Genomic DNA, 24,538 nt, shown 5'->3' with positions numbered 1-24,538 from the left:
ATCTATACTTCCTTCTCCTTGTGAAAACTTGTTCATTCAACTTGTGTACCATAGGCAACCAAAGCTTTGTAAATACTAGCTCTTTGTAGAGATTGTATGCTATGTTTTTCATTGAAGCTATGAACATTTTCAAGTGTTTTTTTAATCCCTTTATTGTAGGGAACAGGAAGATGGGATATTAAGAAGGGAATTGGGGGTGAGGTAGAGAGAAGAAAGGGGAGGCAATGTCTACTCCAGACCATCACAGAGAGTAGTTGGATTATGTAAGTATCTAAGACACACACACACACACCCCCACACACCCACCACCCACCACCCACCACACACACACTTTCTCCACCTATATTAAGCTTCTGTGAGCGCCAGTTCAACCAACATGAAATAATTTGACCTCATAATTTGGGAGTAATCCAATCCTTCCAAGTGGTTTCAGATGAATTCAATGCCCCAGGAAGCCAACAGCCCTACCTCACTCTCACAAGCCTATGTACATGATTTCCTATCAAATGAACTCTGTCTCTGAGAGCTTCATCTTGTGACACTACTGTGTGGAATTAGGGGGAATTTCTGTTCAGATTTATTTCTCCAGAGAACATTTAGACTCAGGACTTATAGAAAAACAATGCAATTCTCCATATCTCTTATGTATTAGATTTCTATAATTTCTCACCCAAAGTTCACGCTACCATGCCCATAAGAGACATTATGGACATCATTTATTACTGTGCTGGAGAATGAGTGGCAAAGAGAGATACTCAAAGGGGGAAAGCAGGGAAAGAGAAAAAGAAGACAGATTAGGGAAGCAAAAGTAACTGTGGTGACAGAGAATAGATATAGATATATAAATATAGATAGACAGATAGATATAGATATAGATATAGATATAGATAGATATATATATATATATATATATATATATATATATATAAATTGGACCTAGTGTCAGCTAGGTCTGCACAAAGTGTGCCTTGGTTACTGTACTAGGAAGATCATAGGTTTAGACCTGGAAGAGAACTGAGAGGATTTTTAATCTGTTCTTCCTCACTTTACAGAAGAAGGTACTGAGCCTAGGTGGTAAGGTGGGAATTGAACCTGGGTTCTCTAAATCCCAAGCCATTGCTCTTCCCATTCTGTTATGTTGTGTTGGATTTGATTTAAATATGCCTCTAAAATCGACAAGAAAGATCTTCTCATTGGACACTTGGTCCTTTCATTTTACTGGTTCATGGCCAATATTTGTTAAATGACCATTTTGAAGATACAGTTTATACACAAATATTTCTTGCAGAGAATGAGGAAATCGAGAAATACTATCCAGAATTCATTAAAATCCTCTAAATCAAGTGAACATATATACATTTGTAGGAGACACAGATCTTTCCAGCCCTAACCACCCTCCATAGATATTATGGTGGAAACTTGATGAGTCAGAATTAGCTGTCTCACAGAGAACAAAAGATGATCTATAAAACCAGAGAAGGACAAATGTTTCATTTTCAAGTGTCATGTGTTCATCCTTTGTTGCTGAAGAAGGCCATGCCATCAGAGAAATAATGACATGGCTTGCACTTGACTGTTTTTTGAGGGAGGTGCTGTGCTGGTCACCAGCCTCACTTCTCCTCCACAGTCATCTGAATCCAGTGACCAGATATTCATCAGAATGACTGGAGGTGACCCAAGATGAGGCAACTGGGGTTGTGACTTGCCCAAGGTCATACAGCTAGTGAGTGTCAAGTGTCTGAGGTGAGATTTGAACTCAGGTTCTCCTACCTCCTGCACTGGTGCTCTATTCACTGCACCACTTAGCTGCCCCTCATTTTCAAGCAACAAGTGGGTGAAGACTGCAAACTTTAGGACAGTCAGGTTGACTTCAATTCGTGACAATTTCAAATATATTAGCATAGGAGTGCTGAATAAATATTTAGAAAGGAAACCATAGTCACTAAGAACTAAGCATAATTTCACCAAAAATTGATGTTTCTAAACTAACTTCATTTTCCTTTCTAATATTAGACTGATAGAACAGGGGAATGTTCTAGACACAGTAAACCTATCTTTTAGTAAAATTGACCGGGCTTAAAAAAGAAAAACACTAATACTGCCAGAGTGTGAGACACACTAAAATCTCAGGTTTCTTTTTAAAAAGGGGATAATTTAATATTATACATTTAGATAGTTGCTTAAAAGGAATGATTTAATATTATACATTTAAATTACTGATACAATTAGTTCTGTCCTCTTCCTACTACATCAGAGATGTCAAATAGTTCACCATACATGCAGCATTATTCCCTATACTCCCAAAGGTACCTGAACCTGATTAAAATGTAACTGGGCAATAGTTGAAAAAATAAAGTGCAATAGAACACAGATAATGTTAATGAATATGTGGACTTCTAAGTCATTATGCCACCAGAAGGTATTCTTGCTTATGGATTAGTAGCCCCATTTTTATTTGAGTTCGATATCACTGCACTCCATCTACCTACTGTACTCTTGAGTAAAATAGGGGGCCATCAAACCAACAAAAAGAAAGTATCAAAACTCCAAAAAGTTTGGGAGTAACTTATTTAAATGGTTGTCTAAATTGTACATTTCTTTGCAGAGGCAGAATAGGAGAGGAAAAGTGACTGAAACTGTCAGTGGCTGACCATGTTTTACCCTAAACCAAAGTTTCTTAAACTGTGGGGCGATATGGGGTCATGTAACTGAATGTGGGAGTCATGAAAAATGTGGCAACAGTAAAAGGTTTCTGAACACACAAAAACCAAAAATTAATTCATAATCAAATGTAAAAAAATCTGAGGTGGTTCTGGCAGTGTTTGTCTGTGCTGTGTGTTGGAACTTCACTGCAGTCTTGGATCTGAATGCACAAAACGCACACTTTGCCCTATGCATGCAGTTACACTATACAGTCCCAATGAACACTGCCAGAAACTCCCTGGCTCAGATTCAAGACTATTGTATGTTATGAATCGCAGTGTTTTTACTGGTCAAAGTTTTCTGCTGTTACAGAAACATAATATTTTCACTACCAGGTTGTAGCATACCTAAATTGACAAGAAAAAGAGAATATTTTGAATCATTTTGCAATATGGATTTAATTCTAATAATGATATTGGTATGGAAAAACCTCTTTGTTTAATCTGTAATGTTTTGGCTGGAGAGATCATGAAACCAGTCAAACAAAAAAATAACATCTTAATACCAAGCATGCAGTGTGCCACAATAAACCAAAGGAATATTTTGAATGACTTTTAAAATCTTCATATAAAGAAAAAGAATCTTTTGGAAAATTTGTTACTGTCAATGAATAGTATTTAATTCAATCTTATGAACTTTCTTAATTATAAAAACTAAAAAGCACTATGCAACAGAACAAGATCTCCTGTTACCTGCTGCTATTAAAATGTTCATGGGAAAAAGTATGGGAATGAAATTCACAAAATTCCATTACTGAATGACACTGTTTCAAAAGAATTTCTGAAATTAGTAATGAACAATTCCAGTAGCTTATTACCAGGTTTAAGGATATCCCAAAGTTGACCATTCAGTTAAATGAAACAACTGATTCTTCTAACAGGGGGAAGTTTTTACTTTATGTAAGGTATGTTTATGAAGGAAGCATCCATGAAGAATTATTGTTTTGTTGCCCTTTGGAAGGGCACACAAGAGGGGAATATTATATATATTTGTATATGTGTGTATACATAAATATCCATACATACACATATATGTGTGTTTGTATTCGTGTGTGTACATACATATGCATATATATCTTAAAGTTTATGAATTTTTCAAAAATTAAGTTTTATAGTGGAAAAGTTGCACTGCAGATGCTAGAGCAATGATGATTGATAATGCTGGATAATGTTGGATTTGTAGCAAAAGTTAAAGTTGGGGGGTAATGAATATATCACTTTTACTCAATGCGTCAGGAGGCACTCACAGTTAAAATATACCAGAGTTAGATGTTGTACTTCATGATAAAATCAAACTCATTCACTTTGTTAAATGCTGTGCCCTTAACATTCATTTCTTTCCAAACCTTTGGAAATTCATAGACTCCAACTACAATAGCGTATTATTACATACACATGTACGATGGCTCTCAAGAGGGTGAAATTTAAACAAATTATCGAAATTGAAAGATGAAGTTGTTCTGTTTTTGACTGAGCAGAAACTTGATTTTGCTATTTTTTTTATAATGATATGGCTTTCAAAACTACATTGTTTGTTGCATATTTTCAAAACACTCAATGAAAACTCAACATGTCACTTCAAGGAAAATATAATATATTTATGTAAAGAGACAAAATTGAAAGTTTTACTTAAAAAGTTAACATGGAAGAAGAAGGTGGAAATGGTTCTTTAGAAATGTTTACCGCTACAGATGATTTTATAATTGAAAATGACTTTCCAAAAGATTTAATTGTAAGAGTTAAAATGGGTTCTCTGAAGTGCCTGAAGACACAGTTTCAGAAATAAGATTTTGATTCTAAAAAACTAAGTTGGATTCATAAACCATACTCAATTGAAATAAAAAATGTCAGGCGTTGATCATTAAAAGTTCAGGAAGAATTTGCCAAATTATCAAGCAACGCAGTTTAAAACTTTAGTTTCCTAAAAAACAAAATTGTTAAATGAACATTGACTTAGGATTAGGACAGAATTTCCAACAATTTCTGAAATGGTCTTAAATATACTTCTGCCATTTTGTACCATGTATTAATATAAAATGGTATTCTCAGCATTGGCATAATAACATCGAAATATTGATCAGCTGAAAAACGCTGAAGATGCTCTGTATCCTGCAGCATCAAATATTCCACCAAGATTAAATACTTTATATAAAAATAAACACATCTATCTCATTAGTATGTAAACTTGCTTTTGTCTTTAATAAATAGTAAAAATATACATATGCCAAAGAATTGCTTTAAAATAGATTTCTTTATGTTTTATTATCAATAAATGTTTCATTTTTATACCTATTTTATATACCTATATACCTGGAGTCACATCAAAAAAAGGGTCACAAGTACAAAAGATTTAAGAAGCTCTGCCCTTGACCACTTTCTGGGACTTAGATATCATGATGCATGTGAAAGACACTGTGTTAAGTACCTCATAAATATCTAGGTGCTATTATCATCCTCCTTTTACAGCTGAGGAAACTGAGGCAGAAAGAGGTTACATGATTAGTCCAGAATCACACAGCTAAAATGTGTTTGAGGTTGGATTTGAACTTGGGTCTTAGTGATCTCATCTTTATAGCTATCTAACTCATTGCTGAATGAAGAAATGCAAGTTAAAACAATTCTGAGGTACTACCTCATACCTATTAGGTTGGCTAAGAGAACAGAAACGGTAAATGACAAATGCTGGAGGGGATGTGGGGAAAATGAGACATTAATGCATTGTGAACTGATTCAACCATTCTGTAAAAAAAATTTGGAGCTATGCCCTAAGGGCTATAAAACCATGCAAACCCTTTGACCTTACTAGGTCTGTATCCCAAAATAAATTAAAAAGGAAAAGGAAAAGGACCTACACGTACAAAAATATTTATAGCAGCTCTTTTTGGGGGACAAAGAATTAGAAATTGAGGGAATGCCCATCAATTGGGGAATGACTGAATAAATTGTGGTATGTGATTATGATGGAGTACTATTGTGCTATAAGAAATTAAGAGCAGGATGCTGTAAGAGAAACCTGCAAAAACTTGCATGAACTGATGCAAAGTGAAATGTACTACATACAATGTAACAGGAATATTATGAAATGATCAGTTGTGAATGACTGAGTTATTCCCAGCAATGTAACGATCCAATACAACTGTGAAGGACTTATGAGGAAAAACGCTTTCCATCCCCAGAGAAAGAACTTATGGTGTCTGAATACAGATTAAAGCACACTTTTTTACTTTGTTTATTTTTCTTGAGGTTTTTTGTCTATTTTCTTTCACGGCATGATTATTATAGATATGTTTTGCATGACTATATATGTATAAATTATATCCAGTTGGTTGCCTTCTCAATGGGGCGGGTGGGATGGGGAGGGAAGAAGGGAGAGAATTTGGATCTCAAAGTTTTAAAAATGAATGTTAAAAATGGTTTTTGCATGGAAATGGGGAAAAATGCTACATAAATAATTTTTTTTAAAAAATGAAGAAGTCTGATGAGAAGCTAGTGAATTTAAAATAAAAGACAGGGTGTATTCCATAACAATATGTTCTCTTTTAAGATGACAGATCTGGAATCAGTTAATAAAATGCATCATTTACTAAGCCTTACTATGTGCCAGGTACTCTGCTGAGCATTGAAAATACAAAGAAAGATAAAAGACTATCTTCAAGGAGTTTACCTACTACTGGGAGAAATAAAATTCATAAACAGGCATACCCAAAATAGAAAATAAAAGGAAGATAATTCTAGGGGGGAAGGCTCAAGTGGCTGAGAGACCTAGGAAATGTCCTTAACAAAGGTAAGGTCTGGAAAGAAACCAGGGATGTCCAGAGGCAAAGGTGAGGATGGAGAGAGAGCACTCCAGACTCAGCAGAAAGTCAATATAAACAAGAATCAGATTGTGGGTGAAGGGGAGGGGAAATAAGGTGCCTCATAAAAGAATGAGACCCTATTACCATCACGTGAAGTCATTTAACAAATGCTGAATGGTCCCCTCATCAGGGATGCTGTCTATAGGATTCTGGGTCAGGTGTGAGTTGGGTAAATTACATTTGAGGTCCCAGCTAACTCTGAGATTCTAAAAGGATATGGTTCATTGTTCCTAGAACTCTTTGTCCCCTGTTATCTCGCTAAGTTCCCTACCCAGTTCCCCAAACCCATTTCAGCTTTGTTTTTCCCTTTCACTCATTTCAAATCAGCTGCCTCAACATTCCTCATGTCAAACAGCCAAGTCAAACAAGCATTTATTAAATACCTGCTTTGCGTCAGGCACTGCAAAACTCCCTGGGGATACAAAAATATCAAACAAGCAAACCAAATAGACCCTGATGTCAAGGAGCTCACAGTCCAATGGCAGGGAAGCAATATACACAGCAATAAGGGGCAAGCAACTCTGGACAGTTCTTCAACATTCAACTAAATTCACAGTATTTAGCTAAGGCCTAGACTCAGGATCCCCATCGTGCCACAAGGAGAAGGAAAGGGAATATTCATTTATATGACACCTACCAGGTGCCATGGTGCTAAAAGCTTTATAAATGTTATGTCATTTGAACATCACAACAACACTGCAAGGTAAGAGCTGTCTTTGTCCCAGTTTTACAGTTGGGGAAACTGAGGCAAACAGAAGCTAAGTGATTTCCTCATCAACATCCATTAAGGTCCAGCACTCTATCCACTATATCACCCATCTGCTTTTTCTCTGGACATGATCCAGCTGATCAGTATCCTAAAATGTGGGGTCCAAAATTTGACACATTACCACAGATCTGGTGTGAGCAAGACAGGATCAAAAGAAGCCATTGTCTCTTGTTCTAGACACTATGCTTCTCTTTATTCATCTGAAATCCATATTAGCTTTTTCAATTGTATTATCAGATTCTTCATTCATACTGCCCTTGCAGTTTACTGAAACAACATAAAATATTTTCATGCGCCAAATTCCTTTTAATTTTTAAATTAATTTTTTTCAATTAGCAAACATATCCTTTCTCTCCCTTCCATCACCCTTCCATCGAGAAAAAACAGCAAAGAAAAACAAAGCCTTTGAAACAAATATGCAAAATCAAGCAAAACAAACTCCCACATGGACCATGTCCCCAAGAACATGTGTTTCATTCTGCATATTAAGCTCATGACCTCTCTGACAGGAGATGAGAAGCATGCTTCATCATTGGAGCTCTAGAATCATGGCTGGTTGTTGCTTGATCGCATATCTTAAGTTTTTCAAAACTGTGAGCAGAAACAGGGGAATAAGTTGTACAACAACAACAACACTGTAGATATGATGACTTATGAAATGCCTACCTCTTTTTCCAAATAAATCACTTTTTAGCCACTTCCCCTCTATATATTAGTCATGTCTAATATTTGGATCTGGAGCACTGCCTGCTGAAAGCAACCTGAGCCATCAGTGATTCCAGGAGCTGCGCTTACCTGATCCAACTGAAATACAGTCGGTTTTTGAAAGCAGAACCAAGCAGAGAGGCACCATTAAAGAATTCTTTTTTGGCCAGGAGGTATCTAACCTTGCAAAAGTTATATCTTCCCTCTTCACTGCTCCATGCCACCAAATCCAACAACTTTGCCAATGACACTCTCTGTTCCTCTTAGCATTTATTAAATAGGAAAAAGTAGGAAACATCATATGCTCAAAGACCAGGTTACTGGAGGGTCGTAGCATAGAATTAGGCACAATGTTAGGGGCCCAATAGTCAAGATTCTGACCTCACCTAGAGTTGTATGATTTGATTCTGGTGCAAAGGACTTGTTCAGTACTTGAATTTCTCCTTTTACTGCCTTCCCTTTAACATCTAGTGCCTGTGTCAGGCACTTCTAGCAATCATTCTAATATATCTTATTGGGTGGTTCTTTAATTGCCTTGATTGCGTAAATCTTATCTCCCTCACAAGATTATAAATTCCTTTCAAGAAAGTACTGAGTAATAAGCATTTTCTGGCTATCTCATAGAAATTAATACCCATACTGGGCATCCAGCATAATAAATGGGTTTAAAAACACTTGAGAAGCAGTAAGTAGATAGAGAAGCAACCTTGGAGCCAAGATCTGCCTCTGGACCTGTCTCTGCCTCTCAGTGCTACTCTAAGATTATGACTCTATGGCAACTCTCTGAGACTGTAAATTGTAGTTGCCTATAACGTTCAGTAGAGGGAAGCTATCCCACTGGGAACTTTTTTACTTAGAGTTCTCTAAATTAATGAAAGCACAGAGCTAGAAAAAGAAAGAAAGTGACAGAAAGGAAGGAAGGAAGGAAGGAAGGAAGGAAGGAAGGAAGGAAGGAAGGAAGGAAGGAAGGAAGGAAGGAAGGAAGGAAGGAAGGAAGGAAGGAAGGAAGATTACTTATAAAATCAAACTGAATTGAATTGAGCTACATAACTCTTTAAGTTCCTTGCACTTCTAAATATTTTGACAATATGAATTTATGCAGGCACAGGTATCCATAACCTGAATTATTGCCATAGTCTTCTGATGGTCTCCTTGGCTCAAGTCTCTCCCCACTCCAATCCATCTTCCACTCAGCTACCAAAGTGATCTTTCCAAGGTACATGTCCAACTATATCATGTCCCTCCCCATTCAGTAAACTCCAGTGCCTCCATGTTACCTCCAAGATCAAATATAAAATCATCTGTTTGGTTTTTAAAGCTCTTCATAACCTCTCCTAGACCCTCCCTTTCTACTTTTTGAGTCTTCTTATGCTCTACCCTTTTCCTCCCACTCCATAATCTAGCAACACTGGCCTTCCTTCTGTTCTTTACACATAACTCTCCATCTCTCAATGCGACCATGTCTACCATACTGTCTCCCATGCCTGAAATATTCTCCCTCTTCATCTCTACCTCCTACTTTCCGTCAAGAATCAGTTCAAATTTCATTTTCTGCAAGAGGATGTAGCAGTAAGCACCCCAATATGCACAGGGGGCCTGCTATCACAGGTTCTTAGATCTGCATTCATAAAAGGAAAACAACTTTTAAGGGGTTAACAATCACTTTCATCAAGCACATGTATTCCTTTAACCAAGTAAATATATCATTCAGTTACTTCAGGGGGTCAGCACCCTGAATTTCAAAGAAAATACAGAGAAATCAAAGATCAACAGACATGGCTTCCCCTGCCTGAATTCAACAGAAAATTGGACTCCAACTGTCTGACCATAGTTACCAGAGTGGGTAACACGACCTCTGGGTTCTCAAAGTGGAGGGGCTGTTCCTTTCAGTTTTAGCATTCCAGGATTCCTCTACAAAAATTTTAAGAATGAGAAATCTTATTGTCAGACTGTTGACAAGATCATACAACTACCCTCAATAAGTGCCGTGACAGAAAGACCTCTAGATTTGGAATAAGTGAACCTTGGTACAAATCCCAGCTCTGCTACATACTAACTATGTAGGGATAGAATGAGATTTTTCTACTCAAAGCACAGCACCAAAGTAATGAACATTTACTGATAATAGGTACGCCTAATAAGACAAATTTTGGCTAAATGAATGGAGAACAAAGATTCTTCCTTCTGAGCTTACTGTTTATTCTGATTCAAATTTATTTTCACGTTTAACACAGTGCCTGTTACCTTTATAAATGGTAGTTGGTATGTTGGTGCTAAACCCCAGACAAGTTCTGGAATAAGTAAGACTATTAGCTAGTCATCTATAACAGAGAACTTTGATCTTTGTGCAGACATGCGGATCTAAGAAAAAGCTTCATATCAGCCTTCCTGTCTCTTACTAGCTGGGAGTGGGTGGGGGGTGGCCACAATTAAAGAGCTGTCAATCTGCTTTTATGTGGGAGGGGCTCTAGCTATTAAATCATTGGAGATTGGAACTGAGATGCTCCACAAGCAGCCACAATGAAAATAGTTCACAAGATAGCAGTATAAATAAAGGCCCTGACTGTGATGTTCAGCAGTCAACAACAACCTGCAAAGCAATGCATCCAGCCCAGATGCACAAGGCCAATGGAAAAATGCTCAGCTGAGACTGTCCAGAAAAATCTACAATAACAGTGTGAATAAACAAGACATCAGACTGATTCAGCAGACCTGTCCAGCAAGGGTACACAGCAGAGATGCCATATCTAATAGAGAACACACATGCCTGGTTCTGTATCATCTGAGGTATGTGAATTGACTCTCCACAAGGATTTCCATTGTGTATACTCATGCAATATCCTTCTTCATGGCCATTCTCTTCAGTGGTGTGTACATTTATTTTTTAAAAGGGGGGGCCTGCATTGATGGGAAGAATAGTTTTATAATTTCTTTTACTATGCAATTTCATTAAATGCCTTTGCTTTGATCTAGTTGTGTCCTCTGAGAGAAACAGTAAACACTGGGGAGGGCTCAAAAGTTATCATTTTGAGTGAATGAAGACTCACAGAGATTTTTGAGCCAAGAGTGAGTATTCTAGGGGAACAATGCCAATGCTTTAAGTGTGTCAGCCTAAGTCACTTCATATGTCTGCACCTTCTTCTTACCTGAAAAATGAAAAAAATTTGTGCTAACAGACTTCAAAGGTTCCTTCCAGCTACTGATCGACAATCCTAAATTCAAGCCCTGCAGAAAAGCGAGCACATCATCATCAGAGATGGCTCCTCTAAGATTTTACTCTTGGAATAAGTTAATCAACAAGTTAATATTTAAGCCCACATCTTCTCTTAGGGCAATGTCTCTCCTGTTGAGTATAAAATGTTATATGCTCTTCCTCACTGCCTGAAACAAGGACATTCAAATGAGATTTAGAAACCAAAGCTAATATCCCGTTAGGCTGATATTTTGTTTTCTGTTGGCTTCATGTAAGTTACTTGGATCACAGTATCTGGACAATCCATTTCCCACATCTCTAAGCAGGAAATAAAGCCTGTCCACCTGACTGGGGCAAAACTATCTGGAAACTAAGAGCAGGAAGTGTAAAAAGTAAGTATTCCCCTCAGAGTTCAGGAGCTGTTAGGTGGGTCCATTGGTGGTGGGATGGAAGAGGAGTTGTACTTATTTAGCACTTGAACTTTAAGCAAAAGGATTGTCTTGAAAGAACTCTTTCCCTGCCTGGTAACCTTGGGGCAAAATAATAGCACAAAACAAAACAAAAAACCTTTCCATACTTTTATCTCAAGTTAGTATAAGGGATTTTGAAAGACTTGTTTTGGAATTATAGTGAAATATCTTCTGGCTATTGTGATAATTGCCCAGCTGGAGAAATCATTAAACTGTGGGATTAAAGAGCCATAATTTGGATTTCCTGTGCAGAGAAAACAGAAAATATTTTGAAGCATAGGTTCTGGGCTTGTTTTGTTGTGTTGTTTTTCTCAGTTTGGGTTTTATTTGTTGGTTCATTTTCTTGACAGCCTCTAATCAGCAAATCTAACATGAACTAGGATGCCTTAGGACTTTGTCTTCCTCATTTTTGATATTTGGTTCAGCTACCAGGACATGCTTTGGCATCTAACAAAATTTCATAAATAGTATTGTTTTCATTTCATGCTAGTGCTTTAGATCCTGATGTTGTGCCTCACAGTCAAGATTTCTTATTTTCATGGAAATATCAGAAGTCTTCTCCTCCTCCTAAGCCTCTGGGAATCAAGATTACTCTCAGTTCCCTTTCCTTTTGTCTTGTATTTTCTCTCCAGAATAAAAACTAGGATTTTGCTACAGGGTAGGTCACATTGGAAACTACTTGTTACTATTCCTATGTGGTGACTAGGACAAGGGTTAGACACTACTGACTCTTTCCACTTTGCTAGGAAAAAATTGACTTTGAATCTTGGCTCTGCCACTTAGATTCTTATAAATTTAACTAAGCCTCAGTCTCCTCCTCTGTGAAATGGGAATAATGATACTCGCAGTGACAGACAATGTGATGTAGTGGATAAAAAGCCCAGCCTCAAAGTCAGGAAGACCTGGTTCCAAGTTCTGCCTTTAAAATATACTGACTATGTAGGTCTGGCAAATCACTTAACCTCTCAGTGATGGAGCCAATGTTCCACAAGTTGGTTGGTTGTTGTCCTTCATCTTTGAAGAGGACCAAAATGACATCACTATGATAAAGTGAAATTTCAGTGCGTCTGAGTGTGGCTGATCAATACGAGCTTGGAATGCTCTACCACAGGTTGGGCACAGATAGTCCATGTGAATATTTGGGGTAGATATCCCAAATTTGCGCCTCCTGCATATGCTTTGTGCTGTCTCAATTCTGCTATGTTCAAAGAGCAAAGCACTTTTTCTTATGTGGGCATGCGATGCTGAGTAGTCCTGTTCTAGTGTCTCCCATGTTGAACAGTCAAATCCAAAGTTCTTGAGACAGACCTTGAGGGTGTGCTTGTATCATTTCTTCTGGTCACCATGTGATTGCCTGTCCCATGCAAGTTCTCCATAAAATAGTCTTTTTGGCAAGCGTACATTTTGCATTCAAACAACATGGCCAGTCCATCAGAGTTGTGCTCTCTGAAGCATAGTTTGAATACTTAGCAGTTCAACTCAAGCAAGGACTTCAGTGTCTGATACCTTATCATGCCAGGTGATCCTCAGAATCTTCCTAAGACAGTTCAAGTGGAAGAGATTCAGTTTCCTGGCATGGCGCTGGTAGACTGTCCATGTTTCATAAACATATAACAATGAGGTCAGCACAATGGCTCTGTAGACCTTCAGTTTGGTAGTCAGTCTAATACCTCTTCTCTCCCAAACCTTTCTTTGGAGTCTCCCAAACACTGAGCTCCTTATCATCAATGTGCCAAAAGAAGACAAGCTTATAATTCTGGGTGACTTTAATGCTAGAGTAGGCTCAGACTACTAGACTTGACAGGGAGTCCTAGGGAGGAATGGGGTTGGAAACAGCAACAGCAATGGTCATTTACTGCTGAAGACTTGTGCATCACATGACCTCATCAACAACACTGTCTTCCATTTACCTAAACACAATAAAACTTCATGGATGCACCCTTACAGCAAACATTGGCATCTAATAGAGTATGTGATTGTAAGGAGAAGAGACAAACAAGATGTGAAAGTGACAAAGGCAAGTGCAGAGTGCTGGACTGATCATAGACTTCCACAAGTATAAATTGTGGAATAACTCATATCTGGTCTGAGAAAAGGAGTTTCTCAAAGGGTGATAACTATACCAAGTAAATCATAGATTCAGATCAAAAAAATTTTTCTTTTTTAATTCTTGCAATAGCTGCTTCAGAGAGTGATTGTAACAAAAAGATTTTGCAAACCATTAAAACACTAGAGTGTAAATTATTACTGGGAATTGAGGAGAATGTCTGTCTTAACATAGGCTAGAAAATTCCAACCATTACATTCTTCTTCAGACACATTATATGCCCTTTTTCTCAGGTTCTCATTGATGCAGACACACTTACATGTCCTCATAAGCATTTCATCAAGGCTGCTAATTACATTCTCACAGACTCTCCTAGAGAGCTCTCTTTTCCTATAGGGAGATGCCTGTAATCCCAGAATGGTGCCATTCTGGTGTGAAGCATCAGTAAGAGGTCTCTCACCATAGCTCCCCTGGGCCTGGAATCACTCCATGGAGCTCACCACTAGTACCCAGGATTTCATGACCTCTCCAGTTGGCTCCACAGTAAGGGAGATATGCTTCTGCCTGGCCCTAGAATCCACTCTCCTCACCCACATATAACATATGGCTCACTTGCTCACTCAGAAAACAGGATGGTCAGCAGAATTCTACCCCCAGTTCTATTCCATCCCATTCAATAAGCATTTAAGAAATGCCTGGTATAACTATGTACTGATCTAGGTCTTCATTATTAACTTATATTTCACTCCTCAGTATTACTCTTTATGTACTCAGTAGCTGATCAATGAACCAATTAAACACATAACATTTATTATTTATAGCATCACTGGAGATATAAAAACAGAAATGACACAATCTCTGCTCTCAAAGAGTTTACATTGTACTAGGAGAGATAACATATATGTACCAGCATATACAAAATATGTTCAGAATAAAATTAAAATTATGTTAAATTTTAATTAATTAAAATTAAAATATTATTAATTAGTTAATATTGATATTAAATAAGTAGTTTTTTAAAGAAAAAGAACTAGCATCAGGAAAAATCAGGAAAGTCTTTATAGAGAAGGTACCTTCTCTAGTAAGTACCTTCTCAGTACCTTCTCAGTAAACTGAGTACCTTCTCAGTAAACTGAGCTTTGAAGGAAATTAGGGATTCTAAGAGGCCAAAAAAAAAAAAAAAGAGTACATTCCAGGCCTGGGGGAGGACCTGTGCAGATACCAGAAGATGAGAAATGGAATGCTTTGTGTGAGACACAGCAAGAAAGACAGTATAGCTGGACTAAGATATATAAACACTTGGGATTAACATATAATAAGTCTGGAAAGGTAGATGAGGGTCAGGGAAAATGGACTTTAAATGCCAAATACAGGAATTTAAATTTCACCAAAAAGGTGCCATTATAATTTATTGAAGAGGGAAGAGGGCATCAAATCAAGGTTTTAGGAAAATCACTTTGAATCCATGTGGAAAATGGATTGGAGTGGGGAGAGAAGAAGTAAGTTCACCAATTAAGAGGCTATTCCAATGGTACAGGTGAGAGGAGAAGATGGCCTGAACAGGCCAGTGATTATGTGAGTATGTAAGAGGAAAAAATGTGAGAGATGCAAAGGGATAATCCACAGACTTGGTAACTAATTTAAGCTGTTAAGGTGACAGGGAGCAAGGAAGAACGACTTGTAGGCTATGAACCTTGTAATTCCCTTGATAGAATGTTGGAGAGTGGTGGCTTAAAGACAAAAGATAATGAGCTCTGTTTGGGGCATGTTGAATGTGAGATGGTAATGTTATATATACATAGATAGATAGACAGACAGATAGATAGATATACAACAAAAGTTGAGGGGAGGATCAGGAGGCGAGGTGGGTGTGAGGAGAATATTCAGAGGTCAAGTCACTGGCTGGGAAAATGCCCAGAAAAGGGAAAAGAAATAAGACTATTGAAGGCTACTTTCTTGGAGAACAGGCATTTCCTCCCTTCCTTTCTGATGAGGAAGAACAATGCTTACCATCAGGCAAAGACACAGAAATCAAGGCTTCTGTGTCCCAGACCACCCAATGGGCTCAGGCCATGGAAGAGCTCAAAAAGAATTTTGAAAATCAAGTTAGAGAGGTGGAGGAAAAACTGGGAAGAGAAATGAGAGAGATGAAAGAAAAGCATGAGAAGCAGGTCCACACCTTGCTAAAGGAGAACCAAAAAAATGTTGAAGAAATTAACACCTTGAAAACTAGCCTAACTCAATTGGCAAAAGAGGCTCAAAAAGCCAATGAGGAGAAGAATGCTTTCAAAAGCAGAATTAGCCAAATAGAAAAGGAGATTCAAAAGCTCACTGAAGAAAATAGTTCTTTCAAAACTAGAATGGCACAGATGGAGGCTAAGGACTTTGCGAGAAAGCATGATATCACAGAACAAAGAGAGAAGAATGGAAAAATGGAAGATAATGTGAAATATCTCATTGGAAAAACAACTGACCTGGAAAATAGATTCAGGAGAGACAATTTAAAAATTTTGGGACTACCTGAAAGCCATGATCAAAAGAAGAGCCTAGACATCATCTTCCATGAAATTATCAAGGAAAACTGCCCTGAGATTCTAGAACCAAAGGGCAAAATAAATATTCAAGGAATCCACAGAACACTGCCTGAAAGAGATCCAAAAAGAGAAACTCCTAGGAACATTGTGGCCAAATTCCAGAGTTCCCAGGTCAAGGAGAAAATATTGCAAGCAGCTAGAAAGAAAAAATTCAAGTATTGTGGAAGTACAATCAGGATAACACAAGATCTAGCAGCCTCTACATTAAGGGATCGAAGGGCATGGAATAGGATATTTCAGAAGTCAAAGGAACTAGGACTAAAACCAAGAATCACCTACCCAGCAAAACTGAGTATAATACTTCAGGGGAAAAAATGGTCTTTCAATGAAATAGAGGACTTTCAAGCATTCTTGATGAAAAGACCAGATCTGAAAAGAAAATTTGACTTTCAAACACAAGAATGAAGAGAAGCATGAAAAGGTGAACAGCAAAGAGAAGTCATAAGGGACTTACTAAAGTTGAACTGTTTACATTCCTACATGGAAAGACAATATTTGTAACTCTTGAAACATTTCAGTATCTGGTTACTGGGTGGGAGTACACACACACACATGCACACACGCACACATACATAGAGGCAGAGTGCACAGAGTGAATTGAAGAGGATGGGATCATATCTTAAAAAAAAAATGAAATCAAGCAGTGAGAGAGAAATATATTGGGAGGAGAAAGGGAGAAATTGAATGGGGCAAATTGTCTCTCATAAAAGAGTCAAGCAAAAGACTTATTAGTGGAGGGATAAAGAGGGGAGGTGAGAGAAAAACATGAAGTCTACTCTCATCACATTCCACTAAAGGAAAGAATAAAATGCACACTCATTTTGGTAGGAAAACCTATCTCACAAGACAGGAAAGTGGGGGACAAGGGGACAAGCAGGGTGGGGGGATGACAGAAGGGAGGGCATGGGGAGGAGAATGCAATTCGAGGTCGACACTCATGGGGAGGGATAGGATCAAAAGAGAATAGAAGTAATGAGGGACAGGATAGGATGGAGGGAAATATAGTTAGTCCTATACAACACAACTATTATGGAAGTCATTTGCAAAACTACACAGATTTGGCCTATATTGAATTGCTTGCCTTCCAAAGGGAAGGGGTGGAGAGGGAGGGAGGTAAAGAAGGTGGAACTCAAAGTGTTAGGATCAACTGTAATGTTCTTACCACTAGGAAATAAGAAATACAGGTAAAGGGGTATAGAAAGCTATCTGGCCCTACAGGACAAAAGAGAAGACGGAGACAAGGGCAGAGAGGGATGATAGAAGAGAGAGTAGATTGGTCACAGGGGCAATTAGAATGCTTGGTGTTTGGGGGGGGGAGGGGACAAAAGGGGAGAAAATTTGTAACCCCAAATTTTGTGAAAATGAATGTTAAAAGTTAAATAAAAAATAAAATAAAATAAAATAAAATATGAAAAAAAAAAAGTTGAAAATGCTCTCTAGGTAGTTGGAAATGCATGACTGGATTTCCAAAAGAGAGACTCAAAGTCTTCTGCATAGAAATTATCATTAAGTCCATGGAAACTAATGAGGTGACCAAGCAAAAGTGTAGAGAAAAAAGAGAAAGCCCAGGACAAGGTCCACAGTCTTGAGCTACATCCAGAGTTAGAGGTTACTCAACAATGGGTCCATACTCCATCTTCTTGTTTAGTAGAATCAAAATAATCTCTTATTACTCTGTAATAACTGTGGAGTGTTGAAGGGCAATTAATGACCGTAACCTATAATGTGATTGTAAATATCCCCGGGTAGATAAGTAATGTACTTCGGGTGATGTTGCTGGATAGTTTGATTGATGGGTACATGATTTATGGAGGATGGCTCAGTGTATACTGGCAAGTCCATAGGTGGTTCACACTCTGTAAAAGATTAGGAGAAACTGTTTTATTGGATTAAAGAATGTTTTAGGAAATGACAAATTTGAACTATAGGAAGCACTGTTGGACCTGGAGTGAGATATACCTGAGTTCAAATCTGGCCTTGGTCATGCTTTAGCTGTGTGCCCCTAAAAAAAGACTGTCGGACTAAATTTCATCATTTATAAAATGCCGGAAATAATAGGTACAAAACTTAATCACAAGGGTTATTCAACAAGGGAATGAGGAAGAAGAAGAGGAGGAGTAAAAGGAAGAGGAAGTTGTTCTGTATTCTAAAGGTGAGAGATTGGATTCGGAGAGAAGAAATGCATAAGGACTTCAGAAGTCGAAGAAAGAAGAAAAAGACTCATCTTGAAAGAGGAGAAGATGGGTTGAAGAGAACTAAGAAGGATATAGAGGGAAGAAGTCGGGGGTGGGGGGAAGAATATGGAAGAGAGAAAGGACTAAGAAAAAAAGAGGAGATGTAAAAGGGATAGAAGGAAGGTCTTAAGGAGGAGAAGATAAAAAGTAAGACAAGGGAAGTAAAATAATTTGATAAGATAAGAAACTAATCTGAGAAAAAACGGATTGTGTGTAATTCTCAAGGTGCTACTAAGATAAGGAGAGAAACAGTTTTGAAGTTGAAGTCTCCCACAAGTAGTCTGGTCCAGACTATCTACCTATAACCAGATGCAAAAACCAGTGATCTCACTCCAATGAAGTATAGAGAGTAATGAAAATCTGTAGGGTTTTTGTTCCACTGGCCAAATGACAGCTTCTTGTGCTCTAAGATCAAACTGGTCTCATTACCAGAAGAGAAGCTAAAAGCTCTTGAGGACACCTTTCTAGTAGCCAGATAATGAAGGAAGATGGAGCGTTCCTTTTTAAAATGAATGAGGGGCTCTAATGGGAAAACAAAATAAAAGAAGAATCTGAAAAAGCAAAGGGGAAAATGGTCTATGTTGAGATTTTGGAGAGTGAAAAAAATGTTGTATAAATGATAAAGGAAGGCAGAAGGAACCCTGAAGCTAACAAGTACGTATTGGGCTCTTCCAGAAGGGGAAAGAGGTAGGAGCTTTGAGGAATGATGATCTCCAAGGAATTATAGTGTGGATACATAGGAGCTATCAGCTGAGAGAGTATTCTCAAAGCAACAAAGGTAGAAAAAATGATGGTTTATGATGGAAATTGGACCACCTATCTGCTGACCTAATGAAAATAGAGATGTCCTCTATCTTCCTAGGGCACGCATCTGGAGTGAGATAAGAGAACTTCTCAAGATTTGTCAAACTGAATTCTAATACCAACTTCTGGAAATTCCCTCAGGCATAAATGGTATTGGCAGAAGGAAACAAAATGGCAGATTATCAAATCTTAGGCAAAAACTTTGCAGATATGGGTATAGTTTACATCACTACTACCCTCAAAGGCAAAGGATTTGGAAAAAAGAAGAACACTTGGGAAAGAAGAAGATGGTTAAAAAGATTGCATCTGAGAATGGAATTTGGATTTGGGGATCACAGCTTTTAAATCTAGGAATGATTAGCTCCTGTCCCAGAATGCATCTAACAAAAGACTATTAGGAGTTCTGGAAATCTTATAAACCCAATCAAAACTAAACTGAAAAGGAAGGGGAGGAGAGAGAAAAATATCTTTATGCACTAAACTAAATACTAGAGAGAGTAGCTCCAATGTATAATGAAGATTGGCAATAAAGACTCACAGAAATTGAAACAACAGAAAACTCAAGACTCCAGTCTGATAAAAACACACAGCCTCAGATATCTATCCCTCAGATATTTTTTCCCCTAAACCCTCTCCTCTTACAAATTTTTCTAATACTGTAGAGGGTACCACCATCCTTCCAGTGTGCGAAACTGGAAACCTGGTTGTCATCCCTGACTCCTCACTCTCTCACCACCACCACCCCTATTTCCAATCTGTTGCCAAGTCCTCTTGATGCTACCTATTATAAGAGCTTGCTGGTTGTTCTCAGTTCTTCAAGTCTCTCCCCATTGCAGTCTTTCCTCCATTCAACTGCCTAAATGACCTTGCTAAATGAAGTACAGATCTGACCATGTTATCTTGCCCCATTCAATAAAATCCAAGGGCTCCTCATTACTTCCAAGATCAAATACAAACTCCTCTGTCTGGCTTTTGGAGCCCTTCATAACTTGATCCCTTCCTTACCTTTCCAGTCTACTTTTACTTTGCTCCCTTCTGTATATTCTATCCAGCAGCACTGGTTTCCTTTCCTCCTTGCATAGGAGACTCCATCTCCTAAGTCTGTGTATTCTTAACTGTCTGTCCCTCATGGGAATAATGTTCTCCCCCCCCTCATCTCTGCCTCTTGGCTTCCCTGACTTTCTTCAAGTCTCAGCTGGAATCCCACCTTCTATAAGAAGCATTTCTCACCCCACCCCACCCCCACCTTCGCCCTTAATGTAAATGCCAGTAATCCAATTTCACAAAAAGAAAGAGTACTAGTTGCAAAACAGCTATCAACTGGAGAAGAGAAATATTCCTGGTCCTAATTCTGTCAGCCTTTCAGAGAACAACTAGTTTCAATAACATAAATTATCCTCAAAAATTAAGAAAGCACTTTACCAGATTCCTTTTGTGAGATAAACATAGTCCTAATGCTGGTGCCTTTTCTTGGAGTTAATCTCCAACTTCTCCTGTGTGTGTATACAAACACACACACACACACACATACACACATACACACACACACACAAACGTATTGTCTGTACGATAGTTGTCTACGCGTTGTTCTTTCCCCCTCCCCACTAAACCATCAGCCCCTTAAGGGCAGAACTATTTTAGCCTTTCTTTGTATCCCAGCACTTAATGATGTCTGACCATAGTCTAGACACAAGAGCACAAAGCCCAGGTGACAAGCAGGATGAACTAGAGCTCCTAATAAGAGAAGACAAATTTAACCTCATAGATGTCACTGTGCCTCGGTGGTATGAGACCCATTAATAGAATATAGCTCAGAAAGGTAAGATCTTATTTGAAAGAAAGAGGGGAAGTTGGGGGAGGGGGGAAGAGAAAGGGAAATAGCCTTACATATTTATTTTCAATATATCATTTTCACATCTATAAATTGAGGTATTCTCTCTTTTTACTCCCTGTTGATGTCCTAACTCCTTCAAGGCTATAACCACCTAGGAGAACCTTTCCTGATTTTCTCTCATCCGTTAATCTCCTCCCTACCCAAAAGAATTATATACCTAATTTTATATCTTTTATATACTTATTTGTTTGTTTGTTTATTGCATAATGCTGTCTCTTCTTATCCAACAGAAAATAAGCTCCTTGTGGATAAAGATAATTTCATTTTTTTCTTGTATCCCTAGAATCTATTATGGTGCCTAGCACATAGTAGATATGTAATAAGTGCTTACTGAATTAAATTGAATTGTTTCTAAGGGACCTTCCACATCTAATCTATGACCAGAAATGTGATCATATAAGGAAATACAGAACTTCAAAGGGAGAAATGTGGCAGAGAGCACTGGGATAAAGACAATGGTGGCAGAAATAGAAGCAATAGTATAATCAACAGTCTATTGGACAAAAAGGAGAAAAAACGGGAGGCATGTGGTTTATTGTACATGTATATATCACCAGGCATGGGATTGCTTTACCTAAAATTATGTTAACAGGTAATATCTCACAGACATTTATTTTTTAAAGCAGGAAGGAAACTTATAGTGCCTTCTCCTTTGTGAGTGAGTCTTCCTTTCTCTCTTTTCCTTTCTCTCTCCCTCTATTATTCTACTATCCCATTTTTTTTTACCTTAAAAGAATTTGAAAAATAAACCAGAATAAAAACTCTCTCCCCCCACACCTCAGCAATTTGAATAACCCTAGATATACTGCTGCAAACAAATCTGTAACCTATTGGTCTGAGAAGCTGGGGTTTTTGTCTATTTATCCTCAATTAAGAAATGATTTGAAATACACTTCTTTACTCATTTCTTTATTTCTTGATTACATCAGCTGGGTGACTTGTAGGGTCATAAATTTAGACATGGGAGGAACCTTAGAAACCATCCAGATTTATTGGCCCAAAGTCTCACAGTGGACAACTGGCAGAGCCAAGATTCAGAACTGAGTTTTCTGACTTTGAATCCAGCATTCTTTTGACTTTACCATTCTGATTCCTGGCTCACCTATCTGACTTACTATCCCAGCATCATCCAACAATGACAATCCTGGATCCCTAGGAATGTGCCCAGTGTGAACAGCAAGTCAATCCATAAAGTCTCATCAGCACCCTTGTCCTCGAATTGATGAGAACAACACAGACCCCCCACAAAGCAATAAAGTAAGTGAAGATGGCACTGAGCTCTTGAAGTAGGATTGGCATTTGTACAGGGGTGCATGGCAATAGTGTCAGTTACATTACAGTTGGCAGGAACTTTGGGATGGCAGTAGTCAAGTGAGAAGGGATGCATGAAGGAGGAAGGATGATGTGATTTTTTTAAAGGGCTATGTAATGATTCTGGAAAAAACAGGGGCTATCATTCTTATTCTGCAAAGAAACAGTCTTGCTACTTTGGATTGACTCTCTGGGCTTCAGCTCTCACCTACCAAGTGAGATGTAGCACTAGATGCTCTACCAGATTCCTTCTATTTTCTAATCTACTGATGAACACAGTAAAGTGAGTGAGGAGTGCCATGATCCCAGGTTTCAAGATTACACATACTTTCACACTCAATTTGTACTTTTCCCCCAAAGTTCTTATCTTCCAGAATTACCTGTCCTAACATTGGCACTGCTGCAGATAAGAAGCATAAAATGGAAAAGCATAGGATTAAACCAGTGTCCATGGCATGGTTTTCTCAGAGCCACACAAAGAGAGCAGTTGTAGATGATCCAAGTTGATTAAATCTTTTCATCGCCATAAGACTTTTTCCTGCTTTGCAGGAAATGCTAAAGATGGGGTGGAGCATTGCTATTTATAAAAAGAATCTCTTCTAGGAGCACAGGTTCCAGCAGAAGGAACAGCTAAAGAAGGTCTTCTCGATCCTTGCCTGACACAAGACACTATGGTCAAGCGAGTTGCAATTGTTGGAGCTGGTGTGAGTGGTCTCACCTCCATCAAATGCTGCTTGGAAGAGGGGCTGGAGCCCACCTGCTTTGAAAGGAGTGCTGACATTGGAGGGCTATGGCAATTCACAGTAGGTGATATTTCTTTAACTCCTCTATTAAGTATGTCATCCAGTAACTGTCTGGCAAGGTGACCTTGGTCACTTTACCCCTCTGGCCCTCAGTTTCCCAATTCATAACCAGAGAGGGTTCACTCAGATAATATCCAAGGTCCTTTTCCTCTCTGTCCATGAAATTGTTCTGTCATGTTTGAGATCGACCCAGTGGGAGATTTCTATTGGTACAAGGATAGAATAATAAGAGTTTCTGCAGTGCTCTAAGGTTTACAAAGCATTTTATATGTCAATCTCATTTGATCCTCACAACAACCCTGTGGAGGTAGATGCTATTATTATCCCCATTTTACAGAGAAGAAAATTGAGGTTGAGGGAGTTCAAGTGACTTACCCAGGAATTCTACATTTCATCCTCTCACCATGGTTTCTCTTTTATTTTTCTAAACTTGATCTGTGATTTCATTAATATAGGGGATTCCCAATGAGAAAGCTCCCTCTACTGCAGATCAGTTCTGTGATTTAGAGAGTTGCCTAAGGCACTGAGAAATTAATTTACTTGTCCAGGATCACATGGACAAATATATATCAGATGTGAGACCACAACCCATACCTTCTTGACTCTGGGGTGTTTTCCCCATGCTTTCTGTCTCTCTCACAGTTGCAGATAGGTAAATTCCACTGAGAAGGTGGTATTTCTCCCCATGTCATTTTGAACATTGACTGGTTGAGAGTTTTCATTCCTCAATGATAATAATGATTTCCTCTTTGTGATGTTTTTATAGGAACATGTTGAAGAGGGCAGGGCAAGCATTTATAAATCTGTTGTTACTAACAGCAGCAAAGAAATGTCCTGTTACTCAGACTTTCCTTTTCCAGAGGATTTTCCAAACTTTGTGCCACATTCCCTATTTCTGGAATATCTAAAGATGTATGCAAAGAAGTTCAACCTTCTGAAATGTATCCAATTCAAGGTATGTCACTAGGAGTAGTTTGGTTGGCAGAAAGGTATTTAGTACATATCTTTTTTTGTTGCTTCCCATCTGAGACTCAAGTTCTCTGCTTGAGATTGAGAAACTAGCAAAGATCCGTGCTACTTGGCAGGATTCCTTCATTCCCTGGGGACTCTTCAATCAACCTGTGGAGGGAAGTATGTATTCATGCTATATAACCC

At 38.2% G+C, this 24,538-nt stretch overlaps 1 protein-coding gene across 4 annotated transcripts in view; it reads left to right on the top strand.

The window, feature by feature from the left end:
* Positions 1-10,542: 10,542 nt before the first annotated feature.
* LOC140529757 (flavin-containing monooxygenase 1-like) overlaps positions 10,543-24,538 on the top strand; it is a 30,635-nt gene continuing 16,639 nt past the window's right edge. Inside the window, exons 1-4 of one of the 4 annotated variants that reach the window (XM_072648661.1) lie at positions 10,543-10,820; positions 22,393-22,526; positions 23,184-23,383; positions 24,150-24,338. In XM_072648661.1, coding sequence (XP_072504762.1) covers positions 23,252-23,383; positions 24,150-24,338 — 321 coding nt within the window. In that variant the 5' untranslated portion in view covers positions 10,543-10,820; positions 22,393-22,526; positions 23,184-23,251. Of the gene's footprint in view, positions 10,821-11,038; positions 11,619-22,392; positions 22,527-23,183; positions 23,384-24,149; positions 24,339-24,538 lie in introns of those variants that run through there. The other 3 variants (XM_072648659.1, XM_072648662.1, XM_072648660.1) reach the window with 3 other exon arrangements.

The sequence above is a fragment of the Notamacropus eugenii genome, chromosome 2, assembly GCF_028372415.1.
Source record: "Notamacropus eugenii isolate mMacEug1 chromosome 2, mMacEug1.pri_v2, whole genome shotgun sequence".
NCBI lineage: Eukaryota > Metazoa > Chordata > Mammalia > Diprotodontia > Macropodidae > Notamacropus > Notamacropus eugenii.
Note: the sequence above shows the minus strand (reverse complement) of the source record. Positions and strands in the feature narration are given on the sequence as shown.